The sequence below is a fragment of the Sus scrofa genome, unplaced genomic scaffold, assembly GCF_000003025.6.
Source record: "Sus scrofa isolate TJ Tabasco breed Duroc unplaced genomic scaffold, Sscrofa11.1 Contig2094, whole genome shotgun sequence".
NCBI classification, from domain to species: Eukaryota; Metazoa; Chordata; class Mammalia; order Artiodactyla; family Suidae; genus Sus; species Sus scrofa.
The window spans coordinates 35,303-60,054 of record NW_018085018.1 but is presented as its reverse complement, the minus strand read 5'-3'; the positions used below and the strand labels follow the sequence as shown (position 1 = coordinate 60,054).

The 24,752-nt window shown below is 52.6% G+C and overlaps 1 protein-coding gene across 4 annotated transcripts in view; it reads right to left on the bottom strand.

Moving 5' to 3' along the window:
• Window positions 1–24,752, bottom strand: part of GALNT6 (polypeptide N-acetylgalactosaminyltransferase 6) — a 38,801-nt gene that overhangs the window by 2,768 nt on the left and 11,281 nt on the right. For 2 of the 4 annotated variants that reach the window (XM_021081725.1, XM_021081726.1), the window contains exons 3-11: window positions 22,065–22,658; window positions 20,443–20,615; window positions 11,696–11,845; window positions 10,103–10,337; window positions 5,724–5,841; window positions 3,948–4,148; window positions 3,259–3,390; window positions 2,065–2,166; window positions 428–580 (exon numbers count right to left, since the gene is read on the bottom strand). In XM_021081725.1, coding sequence (XP_020937384.1) covers window positions 428–580; window positions 2,065–2,166; window positions 3,259–3,390; window positions 3,948–4,148; window positions 5,724–5,841; window positions 10,103–10,337; window positions 11,696–11,845; window positions 20,443–20,615; window positions 22,065–22,555 — 1,755 coding nt within the window. In that variant the 5' untranslated portion in view covers window positions 22,556–22,658. The remainder of the gene's footprint in view (window positions 1–427; window positions 581–2,064; window positions 2,167–3,258; window positions 3,391–3,947; window positions 4,149–5,723; window positions 5,842–10,102; window positions 10,338–11,695; window positions 11,846–20,442; window positions 20,616–22,064; window positions 22,659–24,752) is intronic. The other 2 variants (XM_021081727.1, XM_021081728.1) reach the window with 2 other exon arrangements.

Genomic DNA, 24,752 nt, shown 5'->3' with positions numbered 1-24,752 from the left:
CACTGGGTTAAGGATCCAGCATTGCCGTGAGCTGTGGCGTAGGTCACAGACGTGGCTCCGATATCGCCTTGCTGTGGCTGTGGTGCAGGCCAGCAGCTGCAGCTTTGATTCGATCCCTAGCCTGGGAACTTCCACATGCTGCAGGTGCAGCCTTAAAAAGAAAAACAAAACCAAAAAACCTTGAGCCATGGCAGAGCTGGCCGTAGACCATAACCCCTGAACCCATCTTTCCATCAACCAGAACCAGCCCTCCCCAAACACTACTGAAGCCCCGAGAACCCTGCCTGTGACCAAGCCCACCTTCTCCACACTTTCTACCTCGTCCAGATCCAGCCCGTGGTATCTCAGGCAGAAGATGCGGAAGGGAAGGAGGGGGTGGTTGTGGCTTCAGGTTCCTGACTCTGAGCTCTGCGGGCAGCTGACTCACCTGGGTCAATTCCCACTCCTCATCCTTGGGCACGTGGCTATTCTTGCCCGTGAAGTGGCAGCTCCTGAGGCCCAGGGTACCAGCACTGGCATGTAGACACAGCTGCTTTGCGATGTTGTGGCGAAGGTCCCTCTGGGTTGTGTACTCAAAGTACTAGAACACAAGACAAGAGGAGGTCCTGAGGGCCAGGTGGAGAGTTTGCCCACCTTCCCAAGCCACCTGCCCGAAGGTGCCAACCACAGGTGGCTTTCTGGGGAGGAAAGGGAGTGGGGGCCACCTTCGAAAGCCACCTGCCCTAAGATACCAACCACAGGTGGCTCCATGGGGAGGAAAGGGAGTGGGGGGCCAAGATATTAATAAATCCTGTGCCACCTTCAGGATTTTTTTTTTTTTATCATACCTAGGTTAGATTGGAATAATGGTTACTTATTATTTTTTCCCTGAGTTAAAAATTTACCTGAGCCTCATTTTGAGCATAATCTGTAAAATCATGGGTTTGCTATGCTAGTTCCTTCTTTGCCAATAGATTACTATTAAAATAATGTTCACCAGTGTACCACCTAAAATCACTCTGCAGGCCGGTGGTGAGAGGAAATTGCTTTAAAATGACCTGGGCTTCATTTGCCTACGTTGGCATCCTGTTCAGCATCCCACTCCTTTCCTTGCTTCAGCTCTATTTTAAGTGCCTCTTTTTTTTGGGGGGGGGTGGCACACCTGCAGCATGCAGAAGTTCCCAGGCCAGGGATTGAACCTGTGCCACAGCAGTGACTATACCAGGTCCTTAACTGCTAGGCCACCAGGGAACTCCCTAAGTGCCTCTTACGCTGGGCATTCAGGGTAGACTGAGGGGTTGGGGCCAGGGAGTTACTAGGTATTCCTCATGGAAGAGCTGGGTATTTCGGGGCATGGGGGTAAATTCCCAAGATGCCAGGTAACCTGTGAGGCGTCAACAGATGGTTGTTTTGAGGTCAGTGATGGGTGGTAGGATCAGAGTGGTAGCCTCTGGGCAGGGGAGGCATTGAAGATACAAGTGGAGTGCAGGTGCAGGAAAGAGCTCCAAAATTTCCCAGTCACCGGAAAGCATCACTCAGCAGCTAGCATTCAGCATCCTCCAGCAAGCCTTCTCTAGTGAGCAGTCCTCCCCTCCCAGCCCCTCTCCAGCAGCCAGCACTGAGGCCCACTCCTGCCTGGGGGTTCCTGGTCCATACTTAGGGCCTTGTCTGTCTGCCTCATGTAGCCCCCTCAGACTGGGAGCTTCCTGAGAGCAGAGCTGGTAACTTCTCCTCTCTCTGGACCTTCCCCGCCCTTATCCTCAGGAAAGGACTATTCTTCTTCTTCTTCTTTTTTTAGGGCCACACCCATGGCACATGGAAGTTCCAGACTAGGGGTTGAATCAGAGCTGTGGCTGCCAGGCTACACCACAGCCACAGCCACAGCAATGCCAGAACTGAGCCGAATCCTTAATCCACTGTTTGAGGCCAGGGATCAAACCCGCATCCTCATGGACACCAGTCGAGTCCCTAACCCACTGAGCCACAATGGAACTCCAGGAAAGGACTATTCCGAGTGGAGAAAAGGGGGCCTGTGGAGAGAGGAGATGCCCCAGAGACAGGCTTCTCCGGGGGCTGGGCTGGTACCTGGTTGCCGCCGAGGCCATGGCAGGTGTACATGATGAGGGGCTTGCCTCCGTTGTTGCTCTCGCCCACATCCAGGCAGTGATCCATACCAAGGTTCTTGATCTGCAGAATGCAGGGCAGAGAGGGGAGCCAGGAGAGCGCCGTTAGGAACTTTTGGGTGTGTGGGGTGGGGTCCATCTGGAAGACACCTGCATGGCTGGATTTCTCCTCCCATTTTTCTCCTCTGCTCATTAACCCAGATGTCCGAAGTTAATAGCAAAGTGAGGAGCAGAGCCCCCAGGCTGGGCAAGGGCAGGATGGCCCCCCCCAGGTCCCTGGGAAAAGCCCTCAGCACATGGGAACGGCCTTATGAGCAGTGGTTCTTCTTCCTTTTTGTTTAATGGCTGGACCTGCAGCATATGAAAGTTCCCAGGGAGTTCCTGTTGTGGCGCAGTGCAAACGAATCCGTCTAGTAACCACCAGGTTGCAGGTTTGTTCCCTGGCCTCACTCCGTGGGTTAAGGATCCCGAGTTGCTGTGAGCTGTGCTGTACGTTACAGACGTGGCTTGGATCCTGTGTTGATGTGGCTGTGGTGTAGGCTCGAAGCTGTAGCTCCAATTTGACCCCTAGCCCGGGAACCTCCATATGCTGAGGGTGTGGCCCTAACAAAGAAAAAAAAAAAAAAAAAAAAAGGAAAGAATAATCTGCGTCTTAATAAAACTTCCTGGGGATTCTGATACATGTGAATGTCTGAGAAGCACTGCTTAGGGGCTGTTTCCTCCTTATAAGGTTTTTTTGTTTTTGTTTTGTCTTTTTTAGGGCCACACCGGTGGCATATGGAGGTTCCCAGGCTAGGGGTCTAATCAGAGCTGAAGCTGCTAGCCTACGCCAGAGCCACAGCAACGCCAGATCCGAGCCATATACCACAGCTCACGGCACACTGGATCCTTAACCCACTGAGCGAGGCCAGGGATCGAACTTGCGTCCTCATGCATACTGGTCAGATGCGTTTCCGCTGAGCCACGACGGGAACTCCTCCTTATGAGGTTTTGAGCTAGCTCCAGAAGCCCAGCATGGCCTCTCAATCATCCTCCTAGATAAAGGAGTGTGGAGAGTAAAAACAATCACTTGTCATGCAGCAGTGAGGCAAGCGGCCCTGAACTTCTCCTGGGGCTTCAGTGCTGCTGGCCAGGCCAGTTGGTTCTCGGGACTTACAGCTCCGTAGAAGGTGGGCTTCAGGTCAGGAACAAACATCTCCGGGTAAATGTTGTCCAGGAACCAGGAAAAGTTGTGACAGTGGAGTCGTTCCCTCAGCTGTAGTCGTTCCGAAATGTCCCCGAAGGACTTCTGTCAACCAAGCCAGCCCCCCTAAGGGTCAGTTCCACCGGCCTTCACCGTCTCACCTGGGTGGCAGTAGCCCAGTGTTTCTGGGACTGCTTTCTCCCAGAATGGGGCTCATGCTCATTCCTGCTCAGGACCCGCTGGGGCTACTGGCTCAAGCCCCACATCTAATGGCAACCCCCTTGCCTGCCTTGGCTTTGGGACCCCGCACCCCACCCCCCTCCCTCATTCCCTCATCTCCTGTGAGCTCCCAGCCAGTTTTCTCCGAGTCCTCAACTCTGAGCATCTCAGAGCAAGGCCGTCTTTCCTGTAAGAGGTTCTTCCTCCAAACCTCTTCTCCCTCACCTCCTAAGAGATGCTGGGGCTCTCCAGGCAGGGACAACACAGCCTCCTCGCCTCCTCCTCTAGCCTTCAGAATAGAGCCTGGGCTCTAGCTCACAAGGTCTGCTGGGTACCCATACCAGGTGGTGGAGATCAGTGGCCTCTGTCACCATTAAGCCCTTGACCAGGGTCTAGATTCTGCACGTCCCTGCCTCCAAACACCTGCGCGTCTCCCCTCTCACCTCCTGGGCCATCTTTGCCGCCTGCAGATTCCTCCTGTAGAAAATCTCCTTGTAGCTGTCCATCCAGACCTCGGCCAGGCGCACTTGGTTGCGAGCGATGACATTGATGCCTTTGGGGAAGGTGTGGGGGCTCTTGGTGCGGAACACGTGACCCACCACTGAGCAGGGGATGATCTCCAGCTGGCCCCCGCACTGCCACACCTGCCGTTAGAGGACACGGGATGGGGTGTTCAGGGGGTGGGAGGCACAGTCTCTCCCCAAGCAGCTCTGCTCCATTCCCAGGGTGCCAGACCCCAGATCCAGGGCCTCAGGGAAATGCTGCTCTCTCTCCCTGGAAAAAAAGACACTGGCTGGGCTTCTTCCTAGGCCATAATGACACACTCCTTGGCTCTCTGATGCTGGGCCCTCTGATAGAAACAAAGGGAAATTTGCAGGGTCCTGAGGATCACCGGGCCCACTTTGGAGAAAAGACAGTTCGCTAATTTTGTGTCCATACAGCTATTCTGAGCTCTGGCCATTTGGCTTTATTTTTTTTCTTTTTAGGGCTGCACCTGCGGCACATGGGAGTTCCCTGGCTAGGGGTGCAATCGGAGCCGCAGCTGCTGGCCTACGCCACAGCCATAGCCAAGCCAGATCCGAGCCATGTCTGTGATCTACACCACAGCTCACAGCAATGTGGGATCCTTAACCCATTGAACCGGGTCCTCATAGTTACTAGTCAGGTTCTTAACCTGCTGAGCCACAGTGGGACCTCCCTGGCCACTTGGCTTTTTGACCTGGAAATGTGATTTTATCAGCTCACCCAGTTGTTACTGGAAACTCAAGCTCCTCCAAATCGAGATGGACTTGTGACCCAATCAGAGCCTCAGTTCACTCATCAACAGCAAGGACAGTCAGCGGTGGGTGGCTTGGGGTGATCACCTGGATAGCACACTAGCCACTCTTTGGGTCAGAGGCTCGCTGATGAGCCTGGGGCTCAGGTGCCTAGGCTGGTGACCTGTCTCTGTCAGAAGGCTGGCTTATGCCATCCCTTCCACCTGCATCTTCTCTTTTCTAGGTGTTTGACTGGGAGTGCTGTCGTTCATTTTAGTATAGGAGCAACAGCAATACACAACCATAGCCATAGTACTAGCAGGTATCAATGACGTGTTTCCATGTGCCGGGCCCTGTGCAAGGTGACTTCATAAACAAGCTCTGGGCTTGATGATTATTCTGCACTGGCTGGGGCTTTGCATAGATGTTATGGAGAGGCAATCCTTTCTTCCTAACCTAACCCTAATGTGCCTCATTCCTGGAATCCTGCCCATTCTGGGGTCCACTAGAATTCGGGCCAGCATCTCCTCCTAGTTATGAAGAGCTCACTGAACATACGGGAGGGCAACTCCAGAGGCCACCAAGACATGTATCCTCTCACCTGGAAAGCAGAGCCCGATTTTCCCAGAAAAAGGATAGTTGCTGCTTACTGATCTGTTCCACCTTCACCCTAACCCTTTTCCCACAGACATCATGAAAGACGTCACCAGTCCCCAGATGTCCAGTCCCTATTACCCCCTCCCTCTGACAAGTTCTGCCCAGTAATTCGTTCCTGGTTGTCCAATCTGATCCCCAAAGCCATGGACAGGGAGGGGGCAGAGGAAAGGTGGAGCCATGGCGGGAAACAGCCACCCTTTCAAGTTCCGTGCCAGTTGTGATAGCCCTGCGGCTGCCTAAGAGACAGGGTCTCAGGCTGTCCCCTGGGATGTCATGGTTCCCCCACAAAGCCCTCTTCACTCTCACCCGGAAGGACATTTCCACGTTCTCCCCTCCCCAGATCTCCATCTGATTATCATAGGTACCGATGTGCTCAAAGTAGGACTTGGAGATGGAGAAGAGGCCACCAGCAAACGTCGGGGATCTGGAGAGACAGAGGGAGAAGCAGGTGTATCTTCTGGGGGGAAGAAGGCCGGAACGGGGCGTGGAAATCTGCAGACTCACTGCTAACGCCCCCTAACCTCCTGCCGTCCTCCTTTCCTCTTTCTGGGGCTGTGCGGCTCCTCTTCCACTAACTTAATCATTTAGCAAATGTTTAACTGAGCTTTTATTTATTTATTTATTTTTGGCCACGTCCATGGCATGTGGCAGTTCCAGGCCAGGGATCAAACCTGAGCCATAGCAGTGACAATGCTGGATCCTTAACCTGCTGTACCACAAGGGAACTCCCGACTGAACTTTTATTATGTTCTCATGGCCTTCTCAGACCAGGTGGAGGAGAGATGTAATTATCATTACTCTCCTCAAAAAGGCACTCATTCAGGGAGTTTCCGTTGTGGCTCAGTGGGAATGAACCTGACCAGTATCCATGAGGACAAGACAGGTTTGATCCTTGGCCTTGCTCAGTGGGTTAAGGATCTGGCCTTGCTGTGAGCTGTGGCGTAGGTTGCAGATGCAACTGGGATCTGGTGTTCCTGTGGCTGCGGTGTTGGTCGGCTGCTGCAGCTCTGAATCTACCCCTAGCCTGGGAACTTCCATAAGTTGCAAGTGTGGCCGTCAAAAGCAAAAAAAAAAAAAAAGCACTCATTCAGGATGCACCCTGTGGCTCAGCAGATTAAGGATCCAGCCCTACTGCTGTTGTCACAGCTGTGGCCCTGGTTATAGCTGCGGCACAGGTTTGATCCCTGGCCCAGGGACTCGTGCATGCCATGGGCTCGGCCGAAAAAAAAATGGAGTTCCCGTAGTGGCTCAGTGGTAATGAACCCAACTAGGATCCATGAGGACTTAGGTCCAATCCCTGGCCTCGCTCAGAGGGTTAAGGATCCTGAATTGCCATGAGGTGTGGTGTAGGTCGAAGACACAGCTCAGATCTGGTGTGGCTGTGGCTGTGGTGTAGGCAGGTGACTGCAGCTCTGATTTGATCCCTAGCCTGGGAACATCCATATGCCTAAAAGTTCCAAAAAAAAAAAAAAAAAAAAAAAAAAAGGCACTCATTCATTCATTCAACCAAGGACGTATCATACATGGGTTACCAGGGTCTGTGCCTCACGTTTGCCGTGCAGAATTAAGAGACAGAGATCCCATCCTCTGAGAGCTCAGTGTAATAGCAAAGGGTAAAGCCACTGCCTTTGCTTTTTGGCAGCAAAGTTCCTAAAGCACAGTAGATACATAGTGATCTGAAGCTGTGTGAAATTCCTTTAGGAAATAGGCTCTCCAGAAACAGAGTAAGAAGAGAGGTGAAATTAAGTGCACTTTGGACTAAAGGGAGCATTGGGAGGTTACAAAAGGATTCTGGCTTTCAAAGGCAGGAAAGCACAGACCCACTTTTAGATAAATTGACAAAAACTCCTAGAACTTAGATACCACGTTGCTCATAAGAGGGGCTGGCCTGAGGGTTGAAGGCGGGAGTGGGCGCTGCAGAGACGGGGCCAGAGGACACACATACTCATTAGATGTTGGTCTCTGGGCCAGGCCAGGCTGGCTTGGATAGGGCTTTGCTGCCCTCAGTGGGTGGCTCCATGTGGTACAACTCAGCAGAAACCTCTTTCTAAGCCCAGAGCCCATCAAGGTGCATCACTCAAAGCAGGGGCTCAATCAGGGTGAGCTGGCCTGACTGGTCACCGTGACTACTTAGGAACCTGACCTTGGTGTTATCCGGTGGTTGCTCTCGTCCAGGAATTTGGCTCCTGCAGCCACTTCCTGGAAGGGATTTAGGCAGAGACCCTCAAGTTCAGGCAGCCTTTCTCTCCCTGGTTTAGCCTCTCCCAGAGATTCTAGGCCAGCCCAAGGAAGGCCAGGAAAGGACTCCCAGAGAGTCCTGGGACTCGAGATGAGCATTTTGGAACTAACTGGCTGCTGCTGCTGCTGCTGCTGCTTCTTTTTTTGGGGGGGTCTTTTTAGGGCCACACCTGTGGCATACGGAAGTTCCTAGGCTAGGGGTCCAATCAGAGCTGTAGCTGCCAGCCTACACCACAGCTCACAGCAATGCTGGATCCTTAACCCACTGAGCGAGGCCAGAGATTGAACCCCTGTCTTCATGGGTGCTAGTCAGGTTCGTTAACCGCTGAGCCATGATGGGAACTTAACTGGCTGCTTCTTAAGGGTCTCCCCGACCTGGAGTCTGTCGCTTGGCTTTGAGACGTGCTTCTGTGCTTCTGACCAAGAAGCCCCTGACAAACCCTAACCCTAACTACCTTGTCTAGATAGTCCCTCTACAAGAGGAGCTGCACTGCAGACCCGTCCCCAAGGGGCAACCTCTGGAAACACTGTATTTCCTGGGTCCTCTTCACCTCCGGTTAACTTTGGGAGTAGAGGATGGGAGGGGGCCCGCTCCCCACCGGCCTCCTGGTGGGAAGCTACGCAGAGCCTTGCACGCCACGGGGCGTTTGGATGAGGGAGCAAACGCACTCCTCAAACACTGGGGCTTTGTCTTCCAATTGGATGGTCCTTGGACATCGGAGCAGGGGACGTCAGGGATGGGGGGGCGGTGGCCAGGTGCCTAGCCCCTGACTGTGCCACTGTGTGCCTGGCCCCCAGCCTGGGGGGATGGGGCTTTGGAGCTGCCCAGCCCACACAAAAGATGTCTATGACTCAAGCAGAGGGTCAGTAGGGAATTCGTTTCTTTGTTCTCTCCTGCCCTCTCCTCTCCCCTTTCCCTCTTCTAAAGGAGACAGAGCAGCTGGCTGTGCGGGATCCATGGGATTCCTTCCTGTGGCACCCACCCGAGCCCCCTCTACTGAGGCTCTGGGCAGCATTTCTTGGGATGTGGGCATATGGAGGGGGAGAAACCCTAACCCTCCCCTCTTATCTCCGCTCACCGAAACCACAAGCTCCGCTACCCTCCATTTCATGCATTCCTGGTTGACCCTTCAGTTTCTTGGCACAGATAGTCTAGAACCATAGGATGCTCTAAAAGCCACGCCCCAACTCAGTGTGGCAGAAACACCTGTTAAGATAAACTTGTGGTCTTTTTTTTTTTGGCTGTGCCCCTAGCATGTGGAAGTCCCTGGGCCAGGGATCAAACCCGAGCCATAGCAGCGACCTGAGCCACTGCAGTGACAACGCTGGATCTTAACCCATAAGGGAACTCCTAACTTGTGGTCTCTAATAACACCAACAGGCAAGCTGGAGAGGGAGAGACGGGGGTGGAAGGCAAATCCAACTGGGCAGCAAACAAGAGATAAACTTTCAAGTATCTGCCCTATGGCTCAGAGGTTGGCAAAGTATGGCCCATGGGCTAAAGCTGGCCTGGATTTATAAGGTTCTGGCAAAGAATGGTTTTTACATTTGAATTTATATTATTTTTTACTTTTTTTTTTTTTTTTGCTTTTCAGGGCCACGCCCTTGGCCTATGGAAATTCCCAGGCTAGGGGTATAATCGGAGCTGTAGCTGCTGGCCTACGCCACAGCCACAGCAATGCAGGATCTGAGCCGCATCTGTGATCTATACCACAGTTCACGGCAACAGCAGATCCCCAACCCACTGAGCAAGGCCAGGGATTGAACCTACATCCTCATGGACACTAGTTGGATTTGTTTCTGCTGTGCCACAATGAGAACTCCCTGGTTTTTACATTTTTAAAGGATTGTTTTTTGTAGCTGGCAAAACCTACAGCAGCTGCTAGCCGGCCCTTTGGGCAACTGCAACACACTGCAAACTGCAGAGCATTTGTCTGTTTTCCTTGAATATGTTCTCAGTCTTTTCAAAGCTAGTGACCTTGGTGCACACGCCACCCCCTCTTATTACAATGGCCACATAATCACGGCCTCTACCCACCATCTCTCTGCAAGCAGCAGTCACGGCCTTCCACATGGAGGGAGGAATAAATGAGATAAAGCAGGAAAGCCCTCAGCCCAGGGCCTGGCACAGGGGAGTGGTTAGAGCCAGCTATCACTCTGTGAGGCAGGACAGTGCCGTGGCGGGGAGCACAGGCTGGCGCCGGGCTGGCGGATGGGTGTGCTTGTTCCACCCCTTGCCAGCGTGTAGTCTGAGGCCAGCTGTTCAGCCCCAGGAGCCTCAATGTTCTCACCTGCAAAATGGGCTCATCACATGCCTGCCTCACGGGGGATGAGGATTAACCACGTCGAGTGCTACACGGGGCGCCTCATAAATGCGGACCGGAGTTGGTCCAGGTCCCTGGGGCCACAGTGGCCAGGTTGGGGGCCCACGAGGCTACGGCCCTTACTTGATGGGGTAGGTCTCATCCTTGCGTCTCTGCTTCTCATGCGGAGGGAGTGTCTCCCAGCCGAAGGTCAGGCTCCAGTCGAAGTTGCCGCGACTGTGGACTCTGCCCCGCCGGATGGGCTTGGAGAACTCAAACGTGTTCAGGTCGATGGTGACGATGTCTGGACTCACCACCACGGTCTGGTCCTCTGCGATGCGAGCCAGGAGGGGCTCCAGCCAGCCATGGAAGCACTCACCTGCAGGGCGGGTGGCGGCGGTCAGGGTCCTGCCCAGAGCCGAGCCCACGGCCCACGTGCCAGCGTGAAGACCCGGGGGGACAAGCGAATCAGGAGCCCCCTCCCTCGTTAGAGACAGGGAACAGGCAAGTGGCAGCGCCATAGAGAGATCTCCCCAAACCCTCCCCCAACTGCCTCCTGTGCCCCAAAAGGTGGAAGTAGCTTTGGAGGGCGGGTGGAGAATGCAGGTCTCAGGGGAGTAAGACGCTCAACTCAAATGACCCCAAGACACCCGGAAGGCCCTGGAGGGGTGTCTTCAGGGTCTGGAGCCTATCCTCTGTCAGCCTTCCCCACCCCGGTGTGGGTTGCACAAGGGGGTGCCCCCTCTCCCAGGGGGCTCTGCATCTCGGAGCTTCAGCTCCAGGTATGGACTGATCACCCCTTTTCTTTGTCCAGCCTTTTGGGATTTTTCAATGAACTGCACACATGACTTTACTTGGGCCTCAGAGTAATAATTCTGTCGGTGAGTAAGGCTGGTGTCCTCATTCCACTTTGCAAATGCAAACAGACACCGAGGCTAAGTTCATCTCAGGGTCAGCATGCAAACCCCTGTCTTCTGACTCCAAGCCCACAGCTTTGCATAATGTGTAACACTCCTTTCAGGGAACACTTTTTTCCCCCCCTTGACAACAGTGGGGAAATGCTTTGCTTTGGGGCAAGAGGCAGGCTTTCCTGGCTCCATGTGGCCCTGCAGGAAAGCGTCACACAAACCAGTTCCCAGTGGTAACGGGAGGCCTCTCTGAGGGGCTGAGGTCAGAATGAGGTACAGATTGGGGATGGGGGAGGGAGAGAAGAGTGTCTGGGGGCCCAGATCACCATCCTGGCCAATTGTGGGGTCACCATTTTTGGTTTGTTTGTTTGTTTTGTTTTGTTGTCTTTTTAGGGCCGCACTGGAGGCACATGGAGGTTTCCAAGCTGGGGTGGAATTGGAGCTGTAGCCGCTGGTCTATGCCACAGCCACAGTTACACGGGATCCGAGCTGTGTCTGCGACCTACACCACAGCTCACGGCAACGCTGGATCCTTAACCCACTGAGCGAGGCCAGGGATCAGACTTGTGTCCTCATGGATACTAGTCAGGTTTGTTAACTGCTGAGCCACGATGGGAACTCCCTCACCAGTTGTTCTAAGGTTGTGTGTGCCTCCTGAGAACGAGAAAGGGGTAGAAGGAGCCGGGGAGTTTCAAGCCGGCTTCGCTCCTGGGACAGCAGGGCAGAAAGGGGCCTTGGTGACGCCTTGGTCCCAGCTCTGCATCTTACCAGGGAGGGAAGGGGGCAGACCCACCAGGCCTCTGGGAGCCGGCCGGCCTCTTCTACTCACAGTGGGCATCCAGGAAGGTGAGCACCTCCGCCTGGGCCACGCTGGCCCCCAGCAGCCGGGCTGTGATCAGCCCCTTCCGCTCCTCCTGCCGCACCACCTTCACCACCTGCAGCTGCTTCACGTACTGCTCCAGCGGCTCCTTCAAGTACTCTGGAAGGGATAGGGGACACGGTTGCCAGCTCAGTGCTTTGCGGCAAACCTAATCCCCTATGGACTCCAAGCCCGGTGCTGTCAGGCTGCTGGCAGCCCTGCCTGCATTTTAATTAACTAATTAATTAATTGTCTTTTTAGAGCTGCACCTGTAGCACCTGGAAGCTCCCAGGTTAGGGGTCGAATCAGAGCTGCAGCTGCGGGCCTACGCCACAGCCACAGCAGCGCCAGATCCGTAACCCACTGAACCAGGCCAGGGATTGAACCTACATCCTCATGGATACTAGTTGGGTTCGTAACTTGCTGAGCCACAACAGGAACTCCTCTTTTTTGGTTCAAATATTTTTAAAATTATAGTTGATTTACAATATTCTGTCAATTTCCACTGTACAGCAAAGTGACCCAGTCATACAAATATATATACATGTTTTTCTCACACTATCTTCTCTTGAGTTCTATCACAAGTGCTATACAGCAGGACCTCATTGCTCATCCATTCTAAATGTAATAGTTTGGGTCTACTAACCCCAAACTCCCAGTCCATCCCCTGCCCCCTTGGCAACCACAAGTCTGCTCTCCATGTCTGTGAGTCTGTTTCTGTTCTGTAGATTGCTTCATTTGTGCCTTATTTTAGATTTGAATGTGGAATTCTTTAGGAAGCTAAAAAGATGCCGAGTGGCCTTTTTTTTTTTTTTTTTTTTTTTTTTTTTTGTCTTTTTATCTTTCTAGGGCTGCACCCGCAGCATATAGAGGTTCCCCGGCTAGGGGTCGAATTGGAGCTATAGACGCCAGCCTACGCCACGGCCACAGCAATGCCAGATCCAAGCCCCGTCTGCGACTTACACCACAGCTCATGGCAACGCCGAATCCTTGACCCGATGAGCAAGTCCAGGGATCAAACTCACAACCTCATGGTTTCTAGTCGGATTCGTTTCCACTGTGCCACGATGGGAACTCCCCCGAGTGGCTTTTTAATTAAATTGAAAAAAACATGTACCCAGTGCCCCCATGGGCCAGGCACTGTGGTGAGCTCAGCCTCCCAGGGAATGGGCGACTGTGGGGCAAGTGACCAGTGACCCACCAGAGGTGGCGCAGGGCCACAGGAGTCTGCAGGAGGGGCAGCCATCCTGGATTGGAGGGGGGTGGGAAAACTCTTTGGGGAGGGGGTTATCTGCTGAGATTCCCCAGCTCCTTCTGAGAGGGGGGCTTACTTCATGACTCCATTACTCAGTCGGAAATCCTCAGAGCATTACAAAATAGCCCTATTCAGAAGCGGCTCATCTTGGAACATAGTCCAAACCCTACCGATGTTTCAGAAACTGCTAATTTTGGTTTATCTGTGCCACTGTTCCATTCTCCACTGTGCAGAATGGAGTTGCCTGTAGTTTCAGGAGATGCGGGGCAGGTTTGACGGGCAAGGGTGTCCTCTCTCTCAAGGGCTGTGCGATCGGCCCAGTGCTTAGGCCTCGCTCCCGCCGCAGCCTTAGACAAACTGGTCTAAAGTCCGTTTTGTGGGGATGTGACGGATCTCTCTCTCTGACACACTCACACTGTCCAAACACTTGAGCACCTACTATGTGCCAGTCATTGAACTAGGTGCTTTCATGTTGACTTTCCCCCCCTCCCCGGCTGCCCCCAAGACATATGGAAGTTTCTGGGCCAGGAACTGAATAGGCACCTCCACAGAGGCAAGCCAGATCATTAACTGACGGCGCTGTGACCGGAACGCCCTCATGTATTTAATCTTCTCTACGAAGATGAAAATACTACGAAATGGGGAGTCTTGTCCCTGATATTTATGAGTCAAAATTAGCCTCACTTGGCAGCTTCGGCCCAGCACTCATTTAGCAAAACACCTGTTAACACACTGCCGGGTACCAGCCACTATTCTGGGCAGTGGGGTGGGGGTGGGGTGGGGGAGGAATGGGTGGGGGGAGGTGGAGGGGGTGGTGGTGGGGTGCCCAGTCTGGGTCCTGCCCTCACAGAGCTCCTAGGCTTCTACTCCAAGCACAGCCCCCACCGCTGGCTCTAATAGGAAGGAGGGGAGAAGCCCACCGGGGAGCCTTCCTTGCTCAGCGTGGCTGATGCTTCCCCCTGAGAACCTGACTGCGCTCACCGGAAGTTCATGGTGGTGAAGATAAACCAGGGACCAAGCATCGCAGGAAGTGGGTTTTGTGGCGAGCGCCTGCCGAGCACTGAGCTGTGAATGTCAGCGGCCCTGAGCTCTTCAGAATCCTTCTCCCCAGGCCTTCCTCCCTCCGGTCTCCGGAGCTAGGCTGGACCCGGGGATTCCGAGCGAGAGGGAACCCCAGGCCCTTGGAGGGGGGTGAGACAGCTCCTAAGTATGCCCCTCCCTGGGCCACTGGAGCACGCCCTGGAGCTGAGTGTGGAGACACAGAGGGGCCCAGCCACCCTCCCTCAGGTCCCCGCCATGAGAGCCTTCTCACTTAGGTTCAACACCCCACCACCCCAGTGCAGCTGCATTCCTCACGACTGGAGTCTGGGAGACTCCTGTGACCTGCCACACACATGCCTTATTCGGTCCCATGGCTGCAATACCATCTGTATGCAAAAGCTCCTGGGCCTTTTTTCCTGGCCTGGCCATCTCCTAACAAAGCCACAAACCCAACGCGCCTGAAACAGAGCTCCAGATTTCTCCCCAGCCTGCCCTCCCAGCCTCCCTCGACGGCAGTGTACAGTATCAGAATTCTTCCAGCTCCTCTAATGGAGGCTCCCTCTGGAGAATCCCCTTTCCTCCCCCTCCACGAGCAGTCCTTCATCGAGCAAGGCTGGTTCTCTCTCCATCCCCCCCCCCGCCCCCCGCCACTCCAGCAATCTTATGGCTTAACTGGTCTCCCGGTCTGTACACCCTTCTTCCCAATATAGGTATATATTTTTTCTTTTTATGACTGCACCTGCAACATATGGAAGTTCCTGGGCTAGGTGTTGAATTGGAGCTGCAGCTGCTAACCTACACCACAGCCACAGTAATGCCAGATTCGAGTCACATCTGTGACCTATGCCACAGCTTGTGGCAAGGCCGGACCCTTAACCCAACTGAGTGAGGCTAGGGATCGAACCCACGTCCTCATGGATACTAGTCATAGTAGTCGTAACCCACTGAGCCACAACGGGAACTCCTTCCCAATCTACTCTTGACACAGCAGCGATGGTGAGTAGCAGAGTTGGCTTAAAACTATAAATCTGGAGTTCCTGTTGTGCCTCAGCAGTAACCCTAAAAAACCCCACACGCATGCACACACACACAAAAACCTATAAATCTGATCACAACACTTGAGTGGTTTAAAACTGCACTTAAAAAACCAAATCCAAACAGGATGATGGTTCCTCCAAAAATTAAACACAGAATTGGCATATGATCTAGCAATTCCATTTCTGTGTATGTACCCTAGAGAATTTAAAGCAGGGACTAAAACAAATATTTGTTATACCCATGCCAAAGGCAACATTATTCACAATAGCCAAAAATGTGGAAACAATCCAAATGTCCACGGGTGGATGAATGGATAAACAAATGGGGTATATGCAAACAATGACACATTCAGCCTTGCAAAGGAAATTGACAGGTTATAACGCGGATGACTCTTGAGGACATGATGCTAAGCCAGACACAAAAGGCCACACGCTGAAATGATTCCACTCAGACAAGGTATGTAGAATAGTCAAATTCACAGACACAGAAAGTAGGATGGGAGTTGCCAGGGGCTGGGCTGGGGACAAAGAGTTTCAATTTGGGAAGATGAATGCGTCAGGCGATAGATGGTGGAGATGGTATCACAACAGTGAGAATGTATTTAATGCCACCGAATGGTACACTTGAAAATGGTTAAGATGGGAGTGCCCGTCATGGCTCAGCGGAAACGAATCTGACTAGCATCCATGAGGATGCAAGTTCGACCCCTGGCCTTGCTCAGTGGGTTAAGGATCCGGCCGGCCGGTGTTGCCATGAGCTGTGGTGCAGGTCACAGACACGGCTCAGATCTGGCATTGCTGTGGCTGTGGTGCATGCTAGCGGCTACAGTTCCAATTCGACCCCTAGCCTGGGAACCTCCACATGTCGTGGGTGTGGACCTAAAAAAGAAAAAGGCCAAAAAAAAAAAAAAAAAAGGTTAAGCATATTTTACCACACACATCTGAAAAATCCAAACACTGACGATAGCTTACAAAGGTCCTGTGATTCACCTCCTGTGTAAACTCACTTTTCGCGGGTGCTGTTTCTGCTTCCTTGCTTGCTTCAGCCATCTTGGTCTTATTTCTGCCCCAGGGCCTTTGCACTGGCTGTTCCCTTTGTGGGGAGCACTCAGAGTAGCCTTTTCTGGCTCCTCTGACTATAAGAGCTGCCTAATTACTCATTAGCCCCTCATCTGCAGTCTTATTTTTCCTCTTAATTTCTTCATAGCACTTATTATTACCTGAAGTGATTTCTGTCTTTCCCATTAAGAAAAATGTAATCTCTAAAAAGACAGACACCGTGCTCAATCATTTCCTGCTATTCTACACAGGGTCTGGTGCTCAGTAGGTAACTGATCAATACTTATGAAATACACCAGTGACCTGCATTTATTTACTCTTCTCTTGAGGACTCTCCCCCTCTTCTTTGGCTTCTGAAAAATCTAGAAAAGAAAAAACAGAAAGCCTTTCTTGAGGGAGGACTTCCTACTGTTTCCTATCTTGCTTGTTTTGATGCTACTTTCATGCCCATCTCTATTCTATTCAGCCTCAAATCTAACTGCAAAGGGGAAATTTTTCTTAATCCCTTTGGAAGGAGAAAAGGAGAAATGAATGAGTGTAACACCCGAGGGGTGTACTCTGCAATCCTCCTGCCCAGATACAACATGTAGACACGGGGCCATATTTCTGAATCCACATCAAGACTCAGCCTGTTTCCCATGTCCAGGTGTGAGGAATAAACTGGCAGGTGAAATTGACATGTGATTGTAGTAGAATTTCCTTATGGGGAAGAAAATATTGAAATGGAAACATTTCCAGAAAATCCAGGACCAAAAAAACAAAAAACAGAAAATCCAGGACATAGAGTTATGACAGAGACATCTTCCTATCTTATAAAACAAGGACAGAAGTAAAAGCAGTAATAAAGCAACTTGATGGTAATAAGGCAACTTGACCTGTGGCAATAGACACTGGAAGTTGGAATTCAACTAGAATCGGAGTCTTTGTACAATTCCGGACTTGCATGGCTGGTGTCTCTTAGGAGGTGAGAAGGCCACGAGAGGAACTGTCATTCACTTCAGTTCTGACGAGCAAGGGAAGATGAAAGTGGGAGAAACTGGGCTAATCCAAAGGATTCCCAGTTTCTTTCCTTTTTTTTTTTTTTTTTTTTACAGCTGCACCTGCAGCATATGGAAGTTCCTAGGCTAGGGGTCCAATGAGAGCTGCGGTGGCCAGCCCACACCACAGCCATGGTAACACCGGATCTGAGCATCATCTGCGACCTACACTGAGGCTCACAGCAACCTCAGATCCTTAACCCACTGAGAGAGGCCAGGGATCGAACCTGAGTCCTCATGAAGTCCTAGTCAGGTTCTTAACCCGGTGAGACACAATGGGAACCCCAAGAAGGGCACAGCTTTGAACAGACTATCAAAGGAAACCAAATAAGAATGGCTGGTTTGAGTTCTTCAGGCAGGTGGATTCCAAGATGCTGGAATTGGCTCTATGAGAGAGTCCAGGGGGACAGGGAGAGATCTCCAGAAGGAATGGGAACACATCTGGTGGCCTGAGAGGGGCAGGCCCTTTGGAGAGGCTACGGCCAAGCCCATCCTACTAGGCACAGGCCATTCTGCCCTTTTGAAGCTGCTTGTGCCAGCCTGGCACTATGTCGCTTGGCTGGCCTGGTCAGAGGAGTTGCCCAATTGGACAGTGTGCTTTATGGACTTTGACAATTCTTTTTTTTTTTTTGTCTTTTTGCCTTTTCTAGGGCCGCTTCTGTGGCATATGGAGGTCCCCAGGCTAGGGGTCGAATCGGAGCTGTAGCTGTCCAACTACACCAGAGCCACAGCAACGCCAGAACCGAGCTGCGTCTGCAACCTACACCACAGCTCATGGCAACACCGGATCCTTAACCCACTGAGCAAGGCCAGGGGTCGAACCCGCAACCTCATGGTTCCTAGTCGGATTCGTTAACCACTGCACCACAACGGGAACTCCTGGCCTTTGACAATTCTGAGTGACAAGTTATTGACCGTTTAGAACTTACACCACTTGTTATTCAAGGGAAGAAGCTTCTGAGGGATGGGCAGGGGGACAAGAGCCCAATTTTGTTTTGTTTTGTTTTCCTTTTTTTTAGGGCCGTATCTATGGCACATAGAAGTTCCCAGACTAGGAGTTGAATCAAAGCTGCAGGTGCCAGCCTACGTCACAGCTACAGCAACACTGGACCCAAACTGCGTCTGCAACCTACACCACAGCTTGTGGCAAGGCTGGATCCTTAACCCACTGAGTGGGGCCAGGGATCAAACCTAAATTCTCATGGAAACTAGTCAGGTTCCTAACCCACTGAGCTACAATGGGAACTCTAAGAGCCCAGATTGAGGAAGGCAGCTGATAGATACACTGGCTCCTGTTCCTGACAACCATTCTAATTGCTACTAAGATTCCCTGGAGGCCACTTCCAAGGCCACCTGCCCCCCGCCCCCTGCCCCTTTCCAGAGGGCAACTCTGCTGCTCCAGGTCTACCCCCTCCAGACCCTTCCCCCATCTGCCTTTGCTTTGTAAGCCCTGCTAGGGGGTCTGCCCTCCCTGAAGAAAAGGACTCATTCTCAGCTCCTCCTTCTACTGCTCTCACCCAGAGGGCAGGAGTGGGCTGGGGAAGGGGAGGGGAGCGGCCCCACAGCTCCTGCCCTCGAGGTGGGGGCATGGCTACAGGAAGCCAAGCTGGGAGAGCTCCAAACCCCACGTGCCACCTGGGGGGAAGGCTAAGCTCCTGGGGGGCGGGGGGAGGGGCGGGGGAACCCCAGTCTACTGATGCATCCGACCCACGGTCCCTTTCCTGGTTCTGGCCCCCGCATCCTGCACTCAAGTGCGAGAACCTTCTCTCTGGACTTGGGTCCTCTGTCTCTCTTCCTGACAATTACTCCCCGCAAAGCCGCCATCCTTCTGAGACAGGGTCACTCTCCAGCTTAAGCACCTTCAAGGACCCCTACAGAAATACTTGTAGCACAGCGTGGATTTCAGTTCAGCGTCTTTGTAGTGCCACTTTCTGCAGCACAAACACATCAATGTCTCCAGGGCTCTGCTGATGCTGTTCTCTCTGCCAAGACTGGCCTCCAGCACCTCTTGTCTCGGGTACCTCCCTCCTCTCAGGCTTTCAGGCACAGCTGTCATCTGGCCTCCACCGTGGACCGCGCAGCCGGGCTGCACGGAAATAACACCTCCCAGAGTGCGCAGCTCCCATACAAAGAATGAAAGGAAGTGACTGCTCATGGAGCTCTTACTCGAGGCTAAGGACCGGGCAGCACATGAGTTATTTCACTTACCACCCATCTCTGATCCCTCACCCACCACGTGAGGGAGTCACTTGTCTTCATTTTTAGAAGACGAGCCTGAGGTTCAGAGAGGCATAGTGTCTTGCCCAAGGTCAGGGAGCGAGGAAGAGTCAGTTTTGATTTGAATTTGGGATTTGAATCCCTGGGTGTCGGCCTCTCAAGCCCACGCCCTTGCCCAGCCGTTGGGGTGTGTTCTGGCCACACCACTGTGGTTGGTGTCGTAAGCAGTTAAGTGACCTAGGCGGGTTGTTAGCCTACTCAGGGCACACTCTGTCTCATCTGTCATTTGTCATGCTATCCCCTAGGCCCAAGTGAGTGCCAGGCACAGAGCACTCAGTCGATGTTTGTGGAGTTGCTTTGTATGGCGGAAGTTTGGCAAGCCACCTCGCTTATCTGCTACAACTCGAGCGAAAAGAGCTTCTGAGGTGGAACCTTCACGAGCTCAAGAGTGGTCCAACAGGTAGGAAACAGAGGGAAGGCCTGCTCGCTCCCACCCTCTGCCCTGACCTCTCCTGGCATTTATTTTTTTGTCTTTTTTTAGGGCTGCACCCTTGGCACATGGAAATTCCTCGGCTAGGGGTCGAATCAGAGCTACAGCTGCCAGCCTACGCCACAGGCATGGCAACACCCGATCCGAGCTGCGTCTGCGACCTACACCGCAGCTCACGGCAACGCCGGATCCTTAACCCACTGAGCGAGGCCAGGGACCGAACCCTCATCTTCGTGGATACTAGTCGGGTTCGTTTCCGCTGAGCCACAGCGGGCACTCCTCTCCCGGCATTTCTGACTTCAGGCTGGGCCTGGCAGCTCTGAAGGAGTGCTTGAAGCCAGAACTGCTAAGCTTTCGGAGCTCTTGGGGTGAAAAGTGAGTAATGTTTAGACCCTAGGAATGTGGCCCACCCACCCCCTTGTCCCACCTGCCTTCTTTCTGCTCCTGGCGTTTATGATGAGCTGTGATGCCAGGCAACAAGCCACGAAGAGGGGCCCGCTCCCTCGAGAGCCCCTGCCCTCTTTCCCAGCATACCAGCGGGGGACCCCAGGCCCGTCCTCGGGGGGGTGCCCTAGCCTCACCCTCCGTGCTGGCATCATCCACCAGGATGATCTCCTTCAGCAGGATGGCAGGGGTGGTGTGCAGGACACTGTACACCGTTCGTAGCAGCGTGGACCAGGCCTCATTGTGGAACACGATGATGACGCTGGTGGCAGACAGGGGGGGGCAGCGCCGGAACTTCTGGTCGACGCACCTGCAAGAGGGCAGCGTGGATACAGCTCTCCGGGCCCCTAGGGGGTTCCGTGGGCAGGGAGGGTGAGGTCCACGGATTCCCAGAACCATCCTCAGCGCCTCGGAACACCCAGCCGCCTTTGGGGCTGGGAACAGCTGCTCCCTGCTTCTAGCTTTCCTTCTCTTTGCCACCTCCTCTGGGCCTCTGCACGGGCACTAACCACCCCTAAACCCCCCGCCTCCCCCAGAGCTGGCCTGGGGCCCCAGCTGTGAGGCCGAGGGCACCCCCCGCCAGCCCACTTTTTTCATCTGCTCTAGGAGTTCCCTGGGCTGGCTCTCTCTTCCTCAGTAACACGTGTGCTGCAGAAAGGTTAATCTTATCCAGGGGTCCCCTAGGGCAGGTAACCACGGGCAAATCTGATGGCTGAGAAAAGTGACTACAATTTCCATACTCAATGAAAGGAGAAGGCTTTTCTCTCTCTCTTTTTTTTTTTTTTTTTTTTTTTTTTAAGGCCGCACCCATGGCATATGAAAGTTCCCAGGCTAGGGGTCGAACTGGAGGTACAGCTGCTGGCCTATGCCACAGCCACAGCAACACGGGAAATGAGCCACATCTGTGACCTACACAACAGCTCGTGGCAACGCTGGATCCCCAAACCACTGATCGAGGCCAGGGATTGAACCCATACCATGGATACTAGTCAGAGTCATTTCTGCTGCACCATAGTGGAACTCCCAAAAGCCTTTTTTTCTCTCTCTCTCTCTCTTTCTTTTTTTTTTTTGCTTTGTAGGGCTGCACCCGCAGCATATGGAGGTACCCAGGCTAGGAGTCAAATCTAAGCTGTAGCTGCCAGTCTATGCCACAGCCATGGCAAGAGGCTTTTCTCTTTAAAGTTGACAGTTCCTTTCAAATCCATTTCCTCATAAATTTCCTGAAATCTGTAATCTGAAACTACCATCACCAACAATTTCCTGTGACCCGCTGGCCTGATCATATTACTCTCCAGTCCCAACTCCTGGGATAAGGGCGACTAATCAGGAAAAGAAGTGAGGGCTTAGGAGTTCCCATTGTGGCTCAGTGGTTAAGGAACCAGACTAGTATCCATGAAGTTGCGGGTTTGATCCCTGGCCTCGCTCAGTGGTTAAGGATCCGGCGTTGCTGTGATCTGTGGTGTAGGTCGAAGACGTGGCTTGGATCCCATGTTACTATGGCTGTGCTGTAGGCCGGTAGCTACAGCTGTGATTCAGCCTCTAGCCTGGGAACCTCCGTATGTTGCAGTGCAGCCCTAACAAAAGACAAAAAGACCAAGAGAAAAAAAAAAAAAGAGAGAAGTGAGGGCTTAGAGGAAATCCTTGCCCATATTCTAAAATCCCCTCCAGCCCTTTCCCTGGCACTCGGCCTGTGGCCATGGCTATACCCGCCAAGCCTTTGGCAGAGCCTGGCCTCACTCCAGGCCTCAGCGCTACTTACTCAGGGGGTCTCGTGTCTGGCCCCAGGGCCCTCTGCAGGGAGATGCGGTCACTGGCAAAGGCATTGAAGCAGTGCTTCTTATAGCCCTTTTCCTTTTCTTGGGTCTCTAGGAGCGTCCACTCTTTCTTCTGAAATGCCTTCCCATCTGCCCCAGGGCTGTTGGGGTCCTGTGGTGGCCGTTCCCAGAAGGGCTTCAGCTCAGCTGGGGTGTAGAAGCCAGGGAGGCAGGTCTGGTTTGTGGAGACCAGTGTCTGCTGGGGCTCCGGAGCCCTGATTTGGAGTTTGGGCATCGAATCCCTGAGGTTATTCACCGCCCCCAGCATCAAGTCCAGGACGTGATCCTTCTGGCTCACCAAGGACCTCAGCCATGGTTTCTCTGTGGCCTGCTCCCTGTGGCTTACATCCCGCTGCAGGATGAAGAGGAAGAACATGAAGGCGCTGCCCACCACGGCCAGGCGCACGGCCAAGTGGCGTCTGCGGGGGAGCCGCATCCTCTGGAACCAGTGGGGCCCCTGCCTGGGTCAGCTCCGAGGGCTGGGCCCGAGCCTGGAAACTGCTTGATGTGTCGTGGTGGCCACACCCTGGGGCCTCCGTCTGAGAAGAGAGGGTTGAGAGAGAGAGATGAGCCGAGGCAGGGGTGAGGGTGAGTTAAGGGGGCTTGGGGTTTGTGTCCAGGCTCTACTGCTGAATGGCGACATCAACTTAGCTCCGTTAGGTGCTATGGGGATGTTGTCATTAGTCACTTTACTTTCCTGGACCTAAATTTCCTCCATCCAGAAATCGAGTAAAATGGACTCTGTTTCATTTTTCTTGTTTTTGTTTTTTAGGGCCACAACTGTGGCATATGGAGGTTCCCAGGCTAGGGGCTGAATGGGAGCTGTAGCCGCTGGCGTACACTACAACCACAGCAACGCCAGATCTGAGCTGCATCTGCAATCCGCACCACAGCTCACGGCAGCGTCGGATCCTTAACCCATTGAGCAAGGCTGGGGATCGAACCCGCAACCTCATGGTTCCTAGTTGGATTCGTTAACCACTGAGCCACGACAGGAACTCCTACATGAACATCTCTAGCTGCACTGACTTAGAAGGCAAAAATGAGAAACAATCCGAATGTCTGTTAGCAGTAGAATGGATAGTGTGAAATAGCCTCAGCGTGGAGGGCTGCATAGCAATCGCAAAGAACGAGCCACACCTGCAAGCTACAGCACGAGGGTAAGGCTGAGTGAAAAAAAGCAAGCTGCAGAAAGAGACCTCCAGTGTGAGTCCATTTATAGAAAATTTAAAACAACATAAAAGTAAATGCGTTGATGAATATGTGGTAGAGCTGCATATGAAGAAAACTAAAGAGGCGTTCCCACAGTGGCACAGTGGATTAAGAATCTGACTGTAGCAGCTCAGGTCACTGTGGAGGCGCAGGTTTGATCCCTGGCCTGGTGCGGTGGGTTAAATATTTGGCGTTGCTGCAGCTTTGGCTTGGATTCAGTCTCCAGCCTGAGAACTTCCAGATGCCAAGGGTGTGACTTTAAAAAAAACAAAAACAAAAAAACTAAAACTAAACAAAGAGTGAAACTGGAGTTCCCGCTGTGGCTCAGTGGGTTATGAACCCAACTAATATCCATGAGGATGTGGGTTTGATCCCCGGCCTCACTCAGTGGGTTAAGGATCTGGTGTTGCCATAGGCTGCAGTGTAGATTGCAGATGCGGCTCAGATCCCACATTGCTGTGGCTGTGGTGTAGGCTGACAGCTACAGCTCCAATTCGACCCCTAGCCTGGGAACTTCCATGTGCCACAGGTGCAGACCTAAAAAAAGCAAACAAAACAAAACAAAAAAACCCCAACAACAACAATAATAAAACAACAACAACAACAGTGAAACCAAAGTTTCTGAAGAGAGAGGAAAGGCATGGGAATAGAGGCACATAGGGGACTTCAAAGTGAAGCCTTTTTTTTTTTTTTTAAAGCAGATGGTGGCTGCTAATGGTTCTGCTTTTTTTTTTTTTTTTTTTTGTCTTTTTAGGGCCTCACTTGCAGCATATAGAGGTTCCCAGGCTAGGGATCAAATAGGAACTATAGCTGCAGGCCTACACCACAGCCATAGCAATGCCGGATCCCAGCTGCGTCTGTGATCTATACCAGGCTCGCGGCAACACTGGATCCTTAACCCACTGAGCAAGGCCAGGGATGGAACCCACAGCTTCTTGGATACTAGTCAGATTCGTTAACCACTGAGCCACGATGGCAACTCCGGTTCTGCTGTTCTTTACACCCGATGCATATTCTATAAAAATTCTTCTGTATCTCCTCATATTTAACAAAAAAATCTAAGATTCTTTTTTTTTTTTTTTTTTTTTGTCTTTTTGTTGTTGTTGTTGTTGCTATTTCTTGGGCCGCTCCCACGGCATATAGAGGTTCCCAGGCTAGGGGTTGAATCGGAGCTGTAGCCACTGGCCTACGCCAGAGCCACAGCAACGCGGGATCCGAGCCGCGTCTGTGACCTACTCCATAGCTTACAGCAATGCCGGATCGTTAACCCACTGAGCAAGGGCAGGGACCGAACCCGCAACCTCATGGTTCCTAGTCGGATTCGTTAACCACTGCGCCACGACGGGAACTCCTAAAAAATCTAAGATTCTAAGGAGAGTGTCTTTCAGGCGGGACTGCACTGAGGTATGCCAAAGCAACCA